The 18,132-nt window shown below is 33.1% G+C and overlaps 5 protein-coding genes across 7 annotated transcripts; 2 read left to right on the top strand and 3 right to left on the bottom strand.

Moving 5' to 3' along the window:
* Positions 1-233: 233 nt before the first annotated feature.
* Positions 234-1,379, top strand: LOC113798848 (uncharacterized). 2 transcript variants are annotated; one of them, XM_027349442.2, is made up of 2 exons: positions 234-488; positions 572-1,379. In XM_027349442.2, exons 1-2 carry the CDS (start codon positions 335-337, stop codon positions 1,228-1,230), a joined length of 813 nt encoding a protein of 270 aa, XP_027205243.2. In that variant the 5' UTR covers positions 234-334; the 3' UTR covers positions 1,231-1,379. The 2 variants fall into 2 exon arrangements, with proteins under 2 accessions (XP_027205243.2, XP_027205241.2); XM_027349440.2 differs by having other exon boundaries at positions 236-488; positions 542-1,379.
* On the bottom strand, positions 257-2,552 carry LOC142645723 (uncharacterized). The gene has a single exon (XM_075822736.1). The coding sequence runs from the start codon at positions 2,224-2,226 to the stop codon at positions 1,372-1,374; it is 855 nt and encodes a 284-aa protein (XP_075678851.1). The 5' UTR covers positions 2,227-2,552; the 3' UTR covers positions 257-1,371.
* A 79-nt stretch (positions 2,553-2,631) lies between these two features.
* On the bottom strand, positions 2,632-5,801 carry LOC113798847 (uncharacterized). Of its 2 annotated transcripts, none has more exons than XM_075822735.1 (2): positions 5,607-5,801; positions 2,632-3,994 (listed from the first exon to the last, which is right to left on the bottom strand). In XM_075822735.1, the coding sequence occupies exon 2, from the start codon at positions 3,981-3,983 to the stop codon at positions 3,201-3,203; it is 783 nt and encodes a 260-aa protein (XP_075678850.1). In that variant the 5' UTR covers positions 3,984-3,994; positions 5,607-5,801; the 3' UTR covers positions 2,632-3,200. The 2 variants fall into 2 exon arrangements, with proteins under 2 accessions (XP_075678850.1, XP_027205240.2); XM_027349439.2 differs by lacking the exon at positions 5,607-5,801 and adding an exon at positions 4,053-4,971.
* A 48-nt stretch (positions 5,802-5,849) lies between these two features.
* Positions 5,850-15,471, top strand: LOC113798852 (uncharacterized). The gene is made up of 4 exons (XM_027349446.2): positions 5,850-6,830; positions 6,883-7,552; positions 7,628-14,655; positions 14,711-15,471. The coding sequence occupies exons 1-4, from the start codon at positions 5,865-5,867 to the stop codon at positions 15,320-15,322; spliced, it is 9,276 nt and encodes a 3,091-aa protein (XP_027205247.2). The 5' UTR covers positions 5,850-5,864; the 3' UTR covers positions 15,323-15,471.
* LOC113798855 (guanine nucleotide-binding protein subunit alpha-13-like) lies at positions 15,372-16,948 on the bottom strand. Its single transcript, XM_027349448.2, has 2 exons — positions 16,143-16,948; positions 15,372-16,085 (listed from the first exon to the last, which is right to left on the bottom strand). The coding sequence occupies exons 1-2, from the start codon at positions 16,656-16,658 to the stop codon at positions 15,390-15,392; spliced, it is 1,212 nt and encodes a 403-aa protein (XP_027205249.2). The 5' UTR covers positions 16,659-16,948; the 3' UTR covers positions 15,372-15,389.
* Positions 16,949-18,132: the final 1,184 nt, after the last annotated feature.

Raw genomic sequence — 18,132 nt, 5'->3', positions numbered from 1 at the left:
CGAATAAAACGATCACACGACCATTACCAACACACGACGTACAAAACTAATCGATAAATTTGATAACGAAAACAAAAATAGCACACACATCCTTATAACAAAAATCGAAAGTGAAAACATAGTGTATAGATTTCATTAGAAAAAAGGATGGACAATAAAAAAATCCGGTTTTCCTATTGAAGCAAAAGAAACTCGTCGATTGTTTGAAAGTTTTTTTTTCAAATAAATTATTATGTCGATTGCAAATGATCGATCATTTTTCTCCATTTTATAATCCTCATCCATCACCAACGATTTTAAAAGTGAATTTATTTGACAAATCATATTTCAAAAAATGAAATTTACAAATTCCGCTGCGATCCTTATCGCAATGATTATTGCGGTAATGGTCGCCGCATCCGATTGTTCAATTTTGCGTGATATGCTATTAAATCGACGTAGTCGTGATGCAGCCGATAATGATGAAGAACATAATGTTGGTAGTGGTGGTAAGTTGTCGTTTTAAAAAAAAAATCGAACTTTAATCCCTTTTAATTCAAAGTGATGGACGTGTTTGGTGCATTTGTCGAAGATGTGGGATTGAAAAGCGTTTTTCGTGATGTTCAAATGCGAATGCTTGGTGCATCCGAAGCTTTGTTGGAACAATCAACAAATATTTATGATAATTTCCAAGATACTTTGGCTAAAACCAGATCCGGACATGATGAACGAGCTTCGGAATTTCGTAAAGCATTACGCTATCTGCAAACAGAAGCCCGTAGACGACGTGAAGATTTAGAAGATGAAATTGAAGTTGAAAAAGAAAAAGCAGCTGAAGCTGAAACTCCCGAAGAGAAAAAAGAATCCGGACGAAAATTGAAAAAATTAAATGCCGCATTGAAACAAATGGATGAAGTTGCCAAAACACGTATCAGTTCGATTCGTGATCGAATCCAACGAAGACATTCGAATCGTAAATCTATTTTGAAAAATCTGAGAAAACCTTCCACAGAAGACGCTGAAAAAGAAGTGGAAAAAGAATCGGTCAAAAGCGAAAAGGAAGAAGTTGATGATGAAACAAGTCGACCAAAACGTGATGCAAAAGATAAAAAGAAGAAAAAGAAATCATCATCATCGTCGTCGTCGACAACAGCCAAACCATCAAGCCAAAGTAGCAAAAGGAAAAATAAAGTTAAGGGAATTAACCTTGACAATGTACAAAGTGCTGGTGATGGATTCGGTGATCATTAATTAAATCAACATTACAACAACAAAAAAATGTTCATTTTTCTTTCTGAACAACGAACGAAAGAAATTTTGTAACAATTTTTATTGAATAAAATAACTAAACAAAAAGATTCGAAATAAAATCAATGAGAATTTTCTCCCGTTCTAGCAAACACTCTCTGAATAATGATTATGAGGACAATAAATGATTGGCGCTAATATTTTTGGATCATTATTGTTTGTTGGGGTTGTTGTTGTTATGATTGGTGTTTGTGTATGATGATTTTGACTTTGATAAATTGGACTAGAATCGACTGGATTGATTCCACCGGAATAATTCTGTTGTTGATTCATTGATGGTGGCGATAATCTTTGTTGATTGTGATGTGAATTGTGGTTGATTGCTGAATAATGATTCTGATGATGATGGTGATGATTATCGATCGAACCGTATCGATTTTTAATCTGTTTCAACATTGTTGTATAGAAAATTGTTAACAAAATGATCAACATCAGCAATAGAAATAAATTTGTTTTGACAAATATTATCGATATGGCAAATATTAGCAGATTTGTTATCAATGTAAAAACTAACAAACACAAATGTTGACGAATGATTGATATGATTGCAATCAATTGATTGAATATAGCTGTGATGTATAATATCAATGCAGTGAATATAAATTCACCGGATGGTCGATTGATAATCAAATAGGCTATTTCGGTATGAATTACCGTTGTTGTTGTATTATCTCGGCTTATCGGGTAATTTGTCGATGATGAGGTGGTGGGATTATTCAAAGTTTTGCTCAATTGAATCACTGAATTTAAATCGAAAATGGTCAGGAGAAGCATGATTGGATTCAAACCGTGCAGTACGAAAGATGTTATGATTGAAATGACCAAAATCATAATGAATATTAGATTAACAACTAATAAGGTATGTTTAATCGATGATAATAATCGATATATCGATTGATGATGCTCAAATTGATCGATTATCATCATTGGTGTTTTCATTTTTTTCGAATCGAAATTTCCAAGACGGTGGTGATGATGATGATGATGATTGGTCAAACGTTCGAATTCGAATGAAATGAGAATAACCAATCAACGATGATGACGATAATGTTTTGGGTGTGCCTCAATCACTATCATCAGCAGAATTTTTCCGAACAAATTCATTTGGATTATCCTCGACCTCGATTCTCATCAATCAATCAATATTTAGATGAAAATCTCTCTTTTTTGATTGTGCTTATTTATTGTTGATTGCGTGATTAATCCAATTTGGCTATTGTTTTTTCTTTGAACAAAAAACAATGTTTAATTATTGATTAAAATAAAACAACCGCTATATGGTCTACTTTTGTTTTACCAATCCAAAAGCAAAGAAATTAGTTTCATTGGACAATGGCGAAAAAATGCTTTTGCTTAAATTATATAAAAATTTTAATTTGACTAAATCACCATCATGATAATAATGATAAGTTTTAAACAAAGTCATTTCAACATTGAATAAGGCGTATGTAGATGTGTTTGTGTGTTTATCACCACTTTGATTCTGCAGTCGTTTTTGAAAATTTGAAAATGACACCCCGTAACACCAAAATCCCAGATCGATTAAGTGAAATGAATTGAAGAGAAACAAAATGATAGAAAAAGTCCAACAAAAAACCATTGAATGGTGATAAGGGAAACACAGAGAGATTAATCGGATAGAAAGCAAATACAGGTTGAAAAACAAAACCAAAAGAAATAAAAAAATATTTACAAATTAATTTGAAATACTACATTGATTAAAGTGAAATATAAAGATAGATGTGATTGATAATTCTCAGGTGGACAAATTAACCAACAAAACAAATGCAAAGAGCTCTCATTTCAGCAAAGTGAAGCAAAACAAAAACAAAAACAAAACCATTAAGCAAATTCTGAATGAGAATAATATTGAAAGGGGTCAATTGTGGTGGTGGTGATGATCAATACAAAGTTCAGTTTTCTTTTTGTTGTTGTTGTTCAGGATTATTATCATTTTGTTGTTGAGCTATGGCAGCTGCAGCAGCTACAGCTGCTGATATTGTTTCGGTTGTTCTGCTGATATGATTATTATTACCATTATTATTTGTATTAGTTTTGTTCGTTGAATTTAAATCATTATTATTATCATCTGGACTTTCAGCAGCAGATAATGATAAGGATGTTGTAGCCGATGAACTTGTAGGAAGTATCGCAGCATTATTATTGTTGTCGTTCGATTGATCTATTGATGATGGTGGTGGTTGCTGAACAATATTTGAATTCAATTTAATAGCATCTTCATATTTAGGTGGTGGTGGACAACTTGCAGCAAAATATGATGGCGGTGGATCTTTTGGTAATTCTGCTGCCAATATTGGATCGACCATAAATATTCCACCTGTTTGATGATGGCTGCGATTAGCGCCCGATGGTTGATATACGACAACAGCTGTTAATGGGCCACCATTGCCATTGGTTGTTCCAGATGAATGTCGCCGTTGTTGTGAATTGACCGAATTTGATGCTGCACTCCATAAATCAAGATTTTGTCTTTGAACAAATATTTGTCGTTCTTTCAACATTTCGGAAAATATTAATGATTGTGCAGCAATAGCCAACAGGGTGAATAATGATACATTAAGATTTTTATTTTCTTTATTTGTAAATAATAATGATAGGAACATTATCAATGTTAGGCTTCCAGTAACAAGAACAAGAATTCGATGTTCGCGAATAGCGCCAACAATTGCTGCCATGAAATTTGATCCTAAAAAATGAAAAAATTAATGTTAGGAAAATCAATCAATCATATCAATAACACAAACCGATCAACAAAATAAACAGCACAAATGTCGGTTCGAATACATGTGAAAATTGTAATAATAACGTTATCAATTTGATCAATACTAAACAATTCAATAATACTAATGACATTCGCACGAAACGATAACCAAAGGTATCTTCTATGGCCATTTTTTCTGTTCTGATTTCTGGATGGATGCAAGCGATAAATGGATCGGATCGGATTACGTTGTCGAATTTCAGAAAATAAATTTTCCAGTAAAATAAATCAATCTGATACTCGGTTGATGATTGAAAAATTCCAATCAAACAATTATTTTTTGCTGTCGTTGACGATTTCAAAATTTAGAACACAAAGGCACGTAATGATACACAAACTTATTTTTAGGGAAGGATTTTCAATTAAAAAAATAGAAAATTTTCATCATCCAAATTGATTTGTTTTATTGAGGTTGCTTGCTCGCTTGTTGTTAGGCAATCAATCAACTAATAGAAAACCGTAAGAAATTCTTTGCGTAAAACATTTGTTGGTCTTAAGAATTTCTTTTTGGATCGAGAAAATTATTTTCGTCAAGATTGTCTTTCTTGGGATCATTCAAAGTTTTTCTCGATTGTGAACAACAACTTAAACATATGTGTGTGTGTTCAATATCATATCCTCATGGCTGGTGATGATGAATGGGGAATGGCGAAGACGAATATAAAAACAAGCTTTTACAAGATGTTGTACATCTCACAATGATAGATCAAACTTATGATCCTCTCAATGTTATCGAACGAAACAAAACGAACTAACAAATAAATATAAAATCGTTCAATGATAACACTGATTTTTCTGGAATTAACTAAAACAAACAAAAACAAAAATGATTTAACGGATTTTGTTCTTGTTTTGTTTGATTGGAATTGTTTATCAGTTGTTTTACTCTTTTTTTCATAATAAAACGTAAGTGTTAGTCATAATCGTATGCTGTCGAACAATTTTCCCGCAAAGATACTGCTGTTTAACGTAGATGGTCCTAATCATTGTAGCTATTCGTGTTTGCGTACGTTGGTGAGTTTAGCACGTATTAACATCACACAACAAAACAACAAAACACGCAATATGTTTTCAAGTTCACAAAATTGTTGCCATTTAAAGAAATGATGTACATACTACCATCTTGTGGCGATTCAGCGATTCAAAAGGATCATTTTTTTGGAACGAAAATTTGGAACAAAAAAGTGATTCAAGAAAAAAAAATTTGATTCTGGATTTTGAATTATTTAAATTAATGACATTATTAGTTGGGCCATTTTTCTGATAAGAATTATTGTTTGTTTGGATACAAACAAACAGAAAAATATTCTTTGTGAAATGATAATTTATTATTATCATTCATTTTTGATAAATTATTCATTAAACAAACCGATTACACTGATTGCTATGATCAATATTTTATAATTATCATTATTTTAGCTAATTATCATATCATTAACATTATCATCAAATGGACAACATTTTGGTTTTGTTTTGTTTGTTAGCTTCTTAAACATTTATGATTGACGCAAATGGGCAAATGTTCATTATCACTTACCGTAATCAGGGATTTGTTTGTTTGTTTATTTCGCACATTTTTTGATCTTTTTCGAACTAATCGAACCAAAGCTTGGATCTCCATGGTTTCTCCAGGTTTTCAAGGTTTCAATTTTCTCCGAATATAAAATGGGTCGAATTTTTCGGGCAAATGATTCTTTCGAAAATTTCTTCATTTTTAAATCTGAATTTTGTTTAGTTTAAGTTTGTCGTTTTCCAATTTAGCGATTTCAGTGAAATTCACAAAAAAATAAAAAAAATGTATTCGATTCGAATATTATTGCTTATCGCGGCGATAATATTCGATACAATCGATATTACAATCGAACAATCATTTTCATCATTATCCGATGGTGATTGTTTGGATTTTCATTCATATGATTATTTCCGTTATTCACCGAATGGTTATTATAACCCAAATACGGGTTTAACTGGCGCGGAATGTGCCCGAATTTGTAGTGAAAGTTCTATGCCGCATGCCGGTCTAATAAGTCGCCGATATTGTCTTTGTGGATCGGAACATGAATCGGATCAAATTCGTTTAATACCAAAAGTAACCAGTGATCTTTGTGATCAAAATGATAATTATATGCGTTATTATCGTGGAGAGCCTACCGGTCGAATTGAATCATTAATGATTCGTTTACGTAAACAAATTCTTTTGATCGAAGAAGATATCTATTTTGATCTGGTATCCGAAGCAAATGGCCCATTAGAATATCGCATTGATTTTGGTGATGGCAGTGATTTGATTGATTGGACACCAGCCAATACATTGAAACATTATTATCATCTCTCCGGTACATATACGGTTCGTGTTGAAGCTCGTTTGATTTCCAAACCAGATATTCGTATCAAACAAATTCGTCAAATTCGTGTAGAAAGTAAAATCAGTAATGATCATCTAAAAATTGAATGTCCAAAAGTTGTTGAGCCTGATGATAAAGTTGATTGCAATGTTTTGATTAAAATGGGAACTCAAATGCAAATGAAAATCAATTATGGTGACGGTGAACAATCCGACCTGATTAATTTACCCGATATTCGAATGAAATATATCGGTGTAAATATACCGAAAGAAAATCATAGTGACATTTTCTGGGATGATCAATTACAACAATCAGATTTGGTTGTTTTTTCCATACCACCCGATACATTGGGTTTGCATGGAACTATTTTAGCCATCGAAGGTTATGGTGCGAAAATTGGTCGTTTTGTTGTTCACGTAAGTCGAAAAACTGTGCGAAAAAAACATTTTTCAAATAATTTTGTTTCAGATTTTGCGAAAAATTTGCCATGATGAACAAGATTGTTTGGGAACGGTTTTATCTTGCTTTGAACCAAGTGCGCTTTGTTCATCATCAAAAAAATGCAACAGTGATTGTCAACATTTCCATAAAAAATCACAACAATATCAATTGATTAAGACATTCGATTTGGCTATTACTGATGGGCCATTCTACCTGAAATCATTCTCATCTTTCAAACTGTTATCAGATGATTTAATTGCATTTCGTATGCGTGATGCACAGCTTGCATATCGTCAATATAGACCTGGTGAGGAACCAGATTTCAAATTTCAAATGACCGATGATCAAGCTACTGTTTTCGATTCAACCAAATTTAAACGTATCGACGATCGAAAATATCTAATACGTTTGATTGTAAGCGAACCATTGACATTTACAATGCCACACGTTTATAGTCAAAGTGGTAGATATCCGATCAAATTCGAATTCAACAATGAATTCGATCAAAATGATTTAATAACTCGAACGAATTTTGTTAGCGTCCAAAGTATTATATCGAAAATGCGTTTAACAGTCAAACCACCAAATACAGCTGTGGCGAAAAAAGTCGATATCGTCGTTCAATTATCCAAAGGTTCAAATATTCAATTGGAATGGGATTTTGGTGATGGTAATCAAACCTCTGAACACATTCCATGTGAGTAAATTTCGTAAAATAATTTTTGTCTAATACTAACTCTGGGTTTTCGTTTTTCCACCTTGAAATCATCAGTAATCAAAACAAATCAAAAATTCATTCGTTCATATTATTATCATTCACCGGGTATCTATCATATTCATATAATGGCTGCAAATCTTCAAGGTAATACTTCAGCAACACATGAAATAATTGTCGAACATCCAGTATTAAAACTATGGAAAATCGTAACAAATTCGCCGGTATTATTGCCGGATTTGGTAAATTTTACTGTTATTTATCCGGAAGAAAAGAAAATGCCAACAAATGCAACATTTTTCATGATATTTGGTGATGGACAGCGGCATTTATGGCGTATCCCCGAAGATAATGATAAATGGGATGGTGAATATGAAATTCGACATCTGTATGAAAAATCTGGCCTTTATAATATCGATGTTGATATATCGAATGTTGTTTCAAAGTTGAAAAAACGTTTTCAAGTTGAAGTAATGCGTCGTATTGTCGGCCTTCGAATGAAAGCAACAAAAAGTCTTCAACAATCAAGTGATCATGTTTTTATGGATAATGATCCGTGGATAAAATTAATATCATCAAATTCCACTATAAATTTCAATATTACTATCGATTCGGGTGATGTCGAATATTATCTACTCAAAATGAATGATCAATTTTATGGAAAAACGACCGATCCATTGTTGAATATAACATTTCAAGAACCAGGAATATATAATCTGACTGTTTATGGTTATAATCATATCCAAAATTTATCTGAACCATATAGCCAAGTTATGCAAGTATTTTCACCCGTAAAAGGTTTAGAAGTCATCGATATCAGTAATGATACTTTGGATGTGGAAACAAAATATTTCATTATTAACATTGAAAATGTTGGTACCAATTCCTGTCTGTTAATTGATTATGGAGAACGATCAAAAGCCGAAGATTATTATACCTACGGTGATTATCATCATTGTCAACAACAATTTCCCAAATATACGAGTGTTATACATAATGATACGCTGGAAGATCAACTTTATGTTCAACGCAAATATACCAAACCAAAAGATTATTTTGTTTCAGTAACATTGTCTAATCAGATTTCTCGACAACATCGCAGATTTAAAGTGGTTGTGATTGAAATAGATTGTAAACCACCAATCATAAAGATCAAAAATCAAATTACACATTGGAAATCAGCCGGACAAGTATGGCGTTCAAAACCAATACAGCTTTATTCAAAAACATTTATAGATTGTAATGCAACATTTGAAGCAAAACGTTTTTGGAATGCATATCTGTTGAATAATGAAACCGGTCAAACAATAACAACAGTAGATTTGTCTGATTTAGATTCATATGATAAAAGCTTCCTTTATGTACCGGCATTTCATCTGATGCCTGGTTATTATCGTTTTGAATTTGGTCTCAATATGACATGTCCATATCTGCATCCAGTATTACCAATGACAACAACGTTATCAACATATGTTCAAATAGTGCCATCACCAATAATGGCATTGTTAGTACAAGGGGCACAATCACGTATCGTACGTGGTTGGGGACAAATGATTCAATTTTCACCACGCAAGTCATCAATCGATCCTGATGATATTGATAATAAAAATTTCGAAATAAAATGGTATTGTCGCCGATTACCAGATGAAATGATTAATAATCTTCTGCCGGATGAACGACAAAACTTTTCCGAACCAATATTCGATCGTTCAACATTGGATGAAGAATGGGGAGATGATGATGGCGGTGGTTGTTTTGGACAAGGACCCGGTCGTATTAATATGACATCGGATGAAGTTACTTGGAACACTACCGTATTTCGTAAAGCAGAAGAAACATACGAAATTGTCATACAAATCATACCGGAAGATCGTGATCCATCATGGGGTGCAATACAGCTGACAATATTGAAACCAAAACCACCATCAGTTAAAGTTGAATGTCAAACAAAATCATTATGCTATCCACACTATCCGATTGGACAGAAAATTAATCCAGTTCGTGTTGGTCTTGAAGGTCGTTGTACCGAAAGTTGTGAAGGTGATCTAACATATCGCTGGAATGTTTATGGTTTGGATAACAATACCGAAATACATCTTGCGCAAGCTGATAAATTTGTTGTCGGTGTTGATGAACCAAAAATGGCATTAGGAATAGCATTTTTCCAGGAATATTATCCAAGATTTAAGGATTTTTTTGTTCGTTTAACAATCACCAATGAACGTCATTTAAAAGGCGAATCCGATATATTCCTGCATATCAATCAACCGCCTGAAGGTGGTGAATGTCAATTGAAATATTCAAAAACACGTGCATTATTGGATCGTCTGGTAGCACGGTGTTCAATGTGGATTGATCCTGAAGATCGCCCCATTGAATATTATGGATTTTGGACCCGAAATGTTAATGATGGTGTTGTTAGCTATCTAATGTATGGTCCTGATAAACGTGTACAATTAATATTGCCATATGGGAATTTTACTGTCGGTGTTGATATTCGTGATAAAGAAGGTGCACTAACCAAAATTGAAATGGCCAATATTACAACAACATTGCCCACTATTGAGGAATATGATAAATTTATGAGTTCAAAACAATTGGAAAAAACTGATGCATCCGGTGATCAATCTCTGATGAATATGATGGCACAAGCATTATCATCCCTAATGAATATCAATTTTGGTCATCAAACTAATCCAAATTCAACAACAACCACAACAACCACTACAACCACCACCACAACAACAGCATCATATGACTATATTGATGAAAATGCAATCGAACGTGAAGCACAAACCAAAACAATGATTATCAAATCAGTTACAACAATGATGAATGCTGATACGTTGTTTAGTTTGGAACAAATTGGTAGTGCGTTGACAGCATTGGCTGGTAAAGGAAAATCCATTGATAATGATGCTAAAGAAATGATTATACAACTATTGAACAAAACTATTTCCATTGCATCGACCTTACCGGTCGAATCACCGCAACAATTATTGGATTTTTGTCGATTTGCTGTCGGTACAATGGGTGGTATTGTGAATCGAATGTCCGAACAAATTGTTTCCGGTGTTGTTCTTCCCAATGATCGATCAAAAGGATGGAATCTTGATTATAGTGTTGAAGTGCCGGATGTTGATGATGAACCTGATTATATAATGGATTCGAAAACATCGATCGAAGATGCTCTCAATAAAGCAGTCATACGTGCTGAACGTCAGGTAGCTGAATTGCAAATACGACAAATGATTGAACTGACAATCAATTTAGTTTTGGCCATATTGAAAAATATTGTTGTCGGTGAAGAACCTGTACAATTCGCTGCACCAAGTGGCTTAGTTTTGACAATAGCTATGTATCCGAAAGGATCGATATCGAATAAAATTATTAAGCATGAAGATTCTACTTATATATTCCCACATGTATGCGATATACTAGCTGGACATCCATGTTTTGGTAATGAAACACTTGGCATACTAGCCGTATCATGGCCATCAATTCTAGAATCATATGGTAATAGTGTGGATTTGCTGTCCGAAGATACAAAAACATTGCAATTGCTGGTCATCAATGAAAAATTAGATATTTTGGATGTTCATAATACCACCGAACCATTCAGTATTATCGTACCAAGAAAATCGGCACAGGAATTGGACACTGAGGAAACTGATCTGGCTTATGTCGTACCTGAATTGAAATTCTATGAATCAATGGTTTATCATCAGGTTTTGGTGGAAAAAGCTGATTCAGCAATGAATATCGAAATACGACCAACAAATCCTCAATCAGATCTGTTACTCTACGTAAAATATCGTGAAAAACCGTTATTTGATTATTGGGACTTGATAATACCGATAAAAATGGCTAAAAAATCCAAAGAAGACGGTTCATATAATATATTTCTTTCCAATCATATCATTCAAAATCGAACTGGATTTTTTTATATTGGTGTCGTTGAAATTGATCGTGAACAAGTTCTCCGCTCAAATGAATCCTATATTTTAGATGAAATCTTGGTTATCGATGATCAACAACAACAAATGGAACGAAATTATACAATCACTAATTACACATTACCGGGTGCTCTACGTCAATACAGTACCAATTATTCAATGAAAATCTATACATCGGGTTGCTATTTTTTTGATTATCATCGAAAAATTTGGACAGCAGAAGGTTGTCAAGTTGAATGGGCAAATTATGCCATGACCCACTGTCGCTGTAATCATTTGACATCATTTGGTTCGGGTTTTTTCGTAATGCCAAACTCAATTGATTTTTCCTATGTATTCGCTAATGCTGGTTTTTCTGATAATGTTACTATTTATATGACCATTGTTATCACATTGATGATCTATGCCATGTTATTATCATGGGCTCGAAAAAATGATCAAGAAGATTTGATTAAACTCGGTTCAACACCATTACCTGATAATAATCCAATGGCCAAATATCTTTATGAAATTATCGTTTATACTGGTGATAAAGATGAAGCTGCCACTGATTCGAAAATTCAATTCATTCTATCCGGTGAGGATGAAGAAACTGGTGTTCGAACATTATCCGATCCATTCCGTAAAGCATTTTGCCGTGGTGAAACAAATTCATTTGTTTTAGCTACTGAAAAACGTCTGGGACGTTTGAATTATATCCGGATATGGCATGATAATAGTGGTGAAGGGAAATTTAAATCATGGTTTTTAAGTTTTATTGTTGTTAAAGATATTCAAACGGGGGAAAAATTTGAGTTTATCTGTAATAAATGGTTGGCCGTTGAAAAGGATGATGGCTCTATTGATCGACTGTTGCCGGTTGCTAGTCAAGAGGAAGCCACCCAATTTACACATTTATTCCATCAAACAACACAGAAAAATCTGGCCGATGGACATTTATGGTTCTCGATATTTATGCGTCCACCACGTAGTCGTTTCACCCGAGTACAACGTGTTTCCTGTTGTATGGCATTGCTTTATCTTTCAATGTTGGTCAATGCAATGTGGTATCAGCGTGTTCCATCCAAACCAAGTGGATCATCCGTTGAATTTGGACCATTTTCGTTGTCACCAGAACAAATTGGTGTTGGTTTTATGTCAAATTTGATTGTATTCCCAGTTACATTCCTCATAATTATCTGCTTTCGTAAAGCACGTTTGCGTCGATTACGACCATCACGTATAACTGAAGCATTGAAAAAACAAAAAGTTTATATCGAACAAATGAAAACAAAAACATCATCTATCGATAGTAACAATAATCAGTTATCGAAAGAGAAGGTTAATTTTGATGAATTTTCCAATAGCAACAACAATCAGCAGCAAAGAAGAATTATACGAAAAGAATCCAAACGATTTACATTGCCATTTTATTTTCGTTATGTTGGCTGGGCATTATGTTTCTTGTCGATTGCTGTATCGATATTTTTCCTATGGGCATATGGCATTCAATTTGGTGATGAAAAAACCCGTAAATGGATAACATCATTGATAATATCATTTTTTGCTTCGGTATTGGTTACCCAACCAATCAAAGTATTCTTAACAGCATTGATATTGGCAACATTATTCAAATCACCTGATATTGATATTGATGATAGTGAAGAAGATGAAGATGATATTGATCTAACAATGTTGGAGACCATCAATCAATTGCAAAATCAATCCGGTCATGCTGCTGCAGGTTATCTACGTTCGCAAATGTATCGATCACCGAATGCAACAATATTATCTAGGATTAAAGCACAGCGATTACAAGAGATAAAAATCATATTCATATTGAAAGATATATTCTCTTATATATGTTTTCTTTGGATATTAACCGTTATCGGTTATGGTAATCGTGATCCATCAGCATACCTGATGAAAGAAACATTAGTCAAAACCATCATTGAAGATTCATTCAATAAGATTAATTTCCTGCAAATTCGTCAATCTGATGATATGTGGAATTGGATTGATAATACATTGATAAAGAATTTATTAATCGGGGAATGGTATAATGGTTATAAACCACTTGGCCTACGTGGTTTCATGAATGATCGTGTTAATCGTATGATGGGTTATGGTATCCTTCGGCAAATTCGTATCAAACCAAATACATGTCAACCGGAATTATATTTACGTAAAATGATTGATCGTTGTCGTGCATATTCCAATATTATACATGAAGATCAAATGAGTTATCTGCCAGGTTGGCAACGACCAAAGGAATTATCCTATGTAAATGAATCAATACCTCGCAGTCGTTCAGGTTTGCTGAATCCATCAAAAAGTCAAAAAGATGAATGGAATTATCGGACATCAAATGAATTGGATGGATTTTCATTTATTGGAAAACTAGATATTTATAGCGGCAGTGGCTATGTAATACCGTTGAAAGGATCACGTGATGAATTGAAACAACGAATTCGTCATTTGTTGGCACAGAATTGGGTAGATGAACGGACTCGGGCATTGATTGCCGAATTTTCCGTCTATAATGCACAGGCAAATCTTTTCGGTATTGTAACCTGTGTTTGCGAATTTCAGCCTGGTGGTGGTATTATTCCCACTTATCGTATCGATGTTGTTCGCTTGATGCGTCATCATCAAGGTTCTGGAATGTTTGTGATAATGTGCGAAATAATATATTTGATTTTCATCATATATTTTACTGTGCGCGAACTGAAACTATTCCGACAACAAGGTTCAGCTTATTTTCAAAGTTATTGGAATTGGGCCGAAGTATTTATCATAGTCATGTCATATTTGGCTATTGGTCTTTACTTTTATCGCATCATTCTCACCAATCAAATTCTATCGGTATTTCATGAAAGTCATGGAAATGGTTATGTTAAACTGCAATATGTTAGCCTTGTTGATGAGTTGTTTGGTTATATTCTGGCATTCATTGTTTTTGTTGCTATATTGAAATTCATCAAACTGTTACGATTCAACAAACGTATGGGAATCCTGTATGCAACGTTGGCCCAATGTTCAAAAGATTTGAAATCATTTTCAATTGTATTCTGTACCGTATTCTTTGCATTCGTGCAAATGTTTTACGTTTTATTCGGTGTTACAATGAAGGAATATTCATCATTTATTGTAAGTTTATTGCTTGATTTTTGATTCTTTTGTTATAATTTTTCTAATTACGTAGAACGCAGCTGAAACAACATTCGGTATGGTTACAGGTAAATTTAATTTTGAATCAATGATAATGGCTGCACCATTGTTGGGACCAATAGTATTCTTTATATTTGTTCTGTGTACAAGCATAATATTGGTCAATATTTTCCTCACCTTGATCATCAGTGCATTTGAAACGGTCAAAAGAGATGTTATGAAACAAAATAATGAATACGAAATTATCGATTTCATGATGAAAAAATTCAAAAGTATGCTCGGTCTGTATTCATTCTCAGCAGACTTGTTTGAAGAAAAAATGGATGAAAAACAACGAAAAAGGAAATTAATTGAAGAACAAATTGAATCATTGCCGGCAAAATTCGAACAACTTCGACAACAAAAGATCAAAAATCAATCCAAAACAATAACCGCCGCCGCTGCCAAGAAGCAAAATGAACCGATTGTATTGAATGTGCGTGGATTAGATCATCGATCATTACGATCGAAGAAAAATCGATTATCACATCAACAAAGCAGTAATACTAGTAATGATTCGAAACGATCCAATCAACAAAAATTCGGCGAAGAAATCAGTGGAATACAAAAAGTCTCATTTTTGGATTGGAATGAAGTTCAAGATTGAAAAAAATGAAAATGAAATTAGTAGAAGTAGTGAGTTAGCTCATTAGTGATTTAAAATGAAAAATTTATTATTGAAGATTAATAATTGCTTTGATATTTGCTAACAATACAGTTTCGCGTACATCATTAAAAACACGTTTAATATTTTCAGTGTCAACAGCAGTTGTAAAATGTGAATACAATGGTCGATATGATGGTTGTCTTTGTTGAAATAGTTTCAGTAAAAATTGTTGAACATGTTGAACATTGGTCGGATCTTGACCATTGTGATCATCATCGAATTCGGGGAATAATTCATTTATCAATTTTGGACGATAACTATCAGTATTCGTTGTTGTGATGGAACGTTGTTGTAATTTTTTGATTTGTTTAAGTTTTTCGGCTAAAAGATCAGTTTTATTGAGAAATAATATGATTGATGTATGATGAAAATAATCAGAATCAATGATCAATTCGAATATGGTCAATGTTTCATCCAGTCGATTCACATCAGCATCTTCAACCAGATATTGATCATATTCGATTGATGACACAATAAACAAGATTGACGTCAGCATTGAATCAAAACATTGTAACCATTTTTTGCGTTGTCGTCGTTGACCACCAATATCGATAAAGTGAAATTCCACACCCTTATATTCAACCGAATATTCTACAACAGTACGTGTTGGTATACGTGCATGCAGCAGATCTTGATTGGTTGGTACATAGGTTAATGATGATATACGTTTCAGGTTGCGAAATAAATATGGCAGGCCATCGCTCTGTGTGAAAGAAATATTTTTTAGAAAATGATTGATGGATTTTCAAATCAACATTACCAATTGATATTGATTACGCTTTTGAAATGTTTCCTGAATGGCCGGGTTATTCCACAACAAATCGATCAATGTTGTATAACGTGAAAAATATTCAAATGTTATTTGATTTTTCGTTTCAGCACGAAATACTAGATCAGCTTTTGCCTGTATATTATCGTCGTCCTTGGACCATGGTATTGACAATTTAGCGCGTGCATCGATCAACACCTTGATACCTTTAATGATATTGAAATAGATGATATGTCTGACATCTTCAAGTTGTTGTCCATCGCTCAAATTTTCTCCGTGTATTATTTTCATTTGTTTCAGTATGGTACTTTTACCCGATTCACCTGTGCCTAACAGCAATATTCGTATCTGTCGTTTAAGACGATATTTTTCTTGTTTTAACCATTTTTCAATACGATGATTTTCAATGGAACAATCATCATTATCATCATCATTGTAGTTTTTATGACAACGATGACAATATTTTCGTTTTGAACAACAAAAGCAACATTTCGGTATGATCATCATTATGTCGATGGGTCTATGGAATTTTGATCAAAAAGTTTGATGATCAACAAAATAAAATGATCCTCAAAACATTTATAAACAAACAACACTGGTAGCGTAAATAATACATGGCCACCACCACCATCAAAAATTTTTTAGATAACTTTTTTTAGATGTTTTTTGGTGATTGACAGTTGTGTGTGTGATAATGATAATAATAATAATTTTTTTATCGATGCTATGATAATGATGATTAGTGTCTATGCAATTGTATTTCAAACCTAAACCAACCAACAACAACAACGATATATGTTGATTGAAAGAAATGCATTTGAATATTGCAAATAATGAGAGAGAAAGAAAAACATTAAATATGAAATTGCACGATTTTTGTTGTTGGATGATCATCATTTTGGTAATTTTATCGATATTTTTTCCTATATGACACCTGTTTGTTTTTGTTTTCAGCGTTGTACGTAAACAAAAAAAAATCTGTCAATCAAAAATCAACAAAAATATTTGTGTGATATGTTTGGTTTTTTTTTGTTTGGGATTAGATTTAGGAGTTGGTATCCGCGAGATTGATTACATTACATTTCTATATAATAGGTATCTATGTTGATTACTTTCGATAATCTTTATCTCCATAATGAAGATAATGGACAAAATTATTAAAATAAAAAATTTCAGATTCATATATGAATCTTAAACTATAGTTGTGTTAGGTTAGGTTGATGACCATGACTATGACTATGCCTGTGATTCATAGTTGAGTGAGGTTAGGTTGATGACCATGACTATGACTATGCCTGTGATTCATAGTTGAGTGAGGTTAGGTTGATGACTATGACTATGCCTGTGATTCATAGTTGAGTGAGGTTAGGTTGATGACTATGACTATGGTTGAAATAATAAAAATTTTTATTATAATTTTAAAACTAATTCTGTCTAACACTAATATAAAATGATCGTTTTTTTCAATACATGTAATAAAAGTCGACAATTTGATTCCTTTAACAAAAAATAGTTAAATTCCACTTCTTCATTTCTTTCCTATCCTCATCATTATTTGAAATTCTTTCGTCTGTTGTAATCTAAATAATAGTGGGTCGACACAACAACAACAATATCTATGCCAATGTTGTTGTTTTGAATATATTTTGAATAAATGCCAACAATATTCTTCTTATAATCAAGTATAGACAAATTTTTTATTGAGAACATAATCCCAGATTCACATAATGATTGGAAAATTGCTAACAACAATGCTTGAAATTCAACACTAAATCTGTCAATTCAATTCAATCAATCAAATTCAATCAAGTTAATCGATCACATTGTGATTTGATCTGATCGAATTCAAATTCAGGACATTTCCCTGATCATCCGAATCTGGTTTAGATTTTCGAATTTCAAAGAAAATAAGGTGCCAACAAAACAAAAACTAAAAACTAAACCAAACTGTGAACAAGAGAAAAGCACAGAATTGTTGTTT

The sequence above is a fragment of the Dermatophagoides pteronyssinus genome, unplaced genomic scaffold (assembly GCF_027571235.1).
Source record: "Dermatophagoides pteronyssinus isolate colony J.1.1.1.1 unplaced genomic scaffold, Derpt_VIB-CSIC_2022.12 sq0019, whole genome shotgun sequence".
Lineage (NCBI taxonomy): Eukaryota > Metazoa > Arthropoda > Arachnida > Sarcoptiformes > Pyroglyphidae > Dermatophagoides > Dermatophagoides pteronyssinus.
Note: the sequence above shows the minus strand (reverse complement) of the source record. Positions and strands in the feature narration are given on the sequence as shown.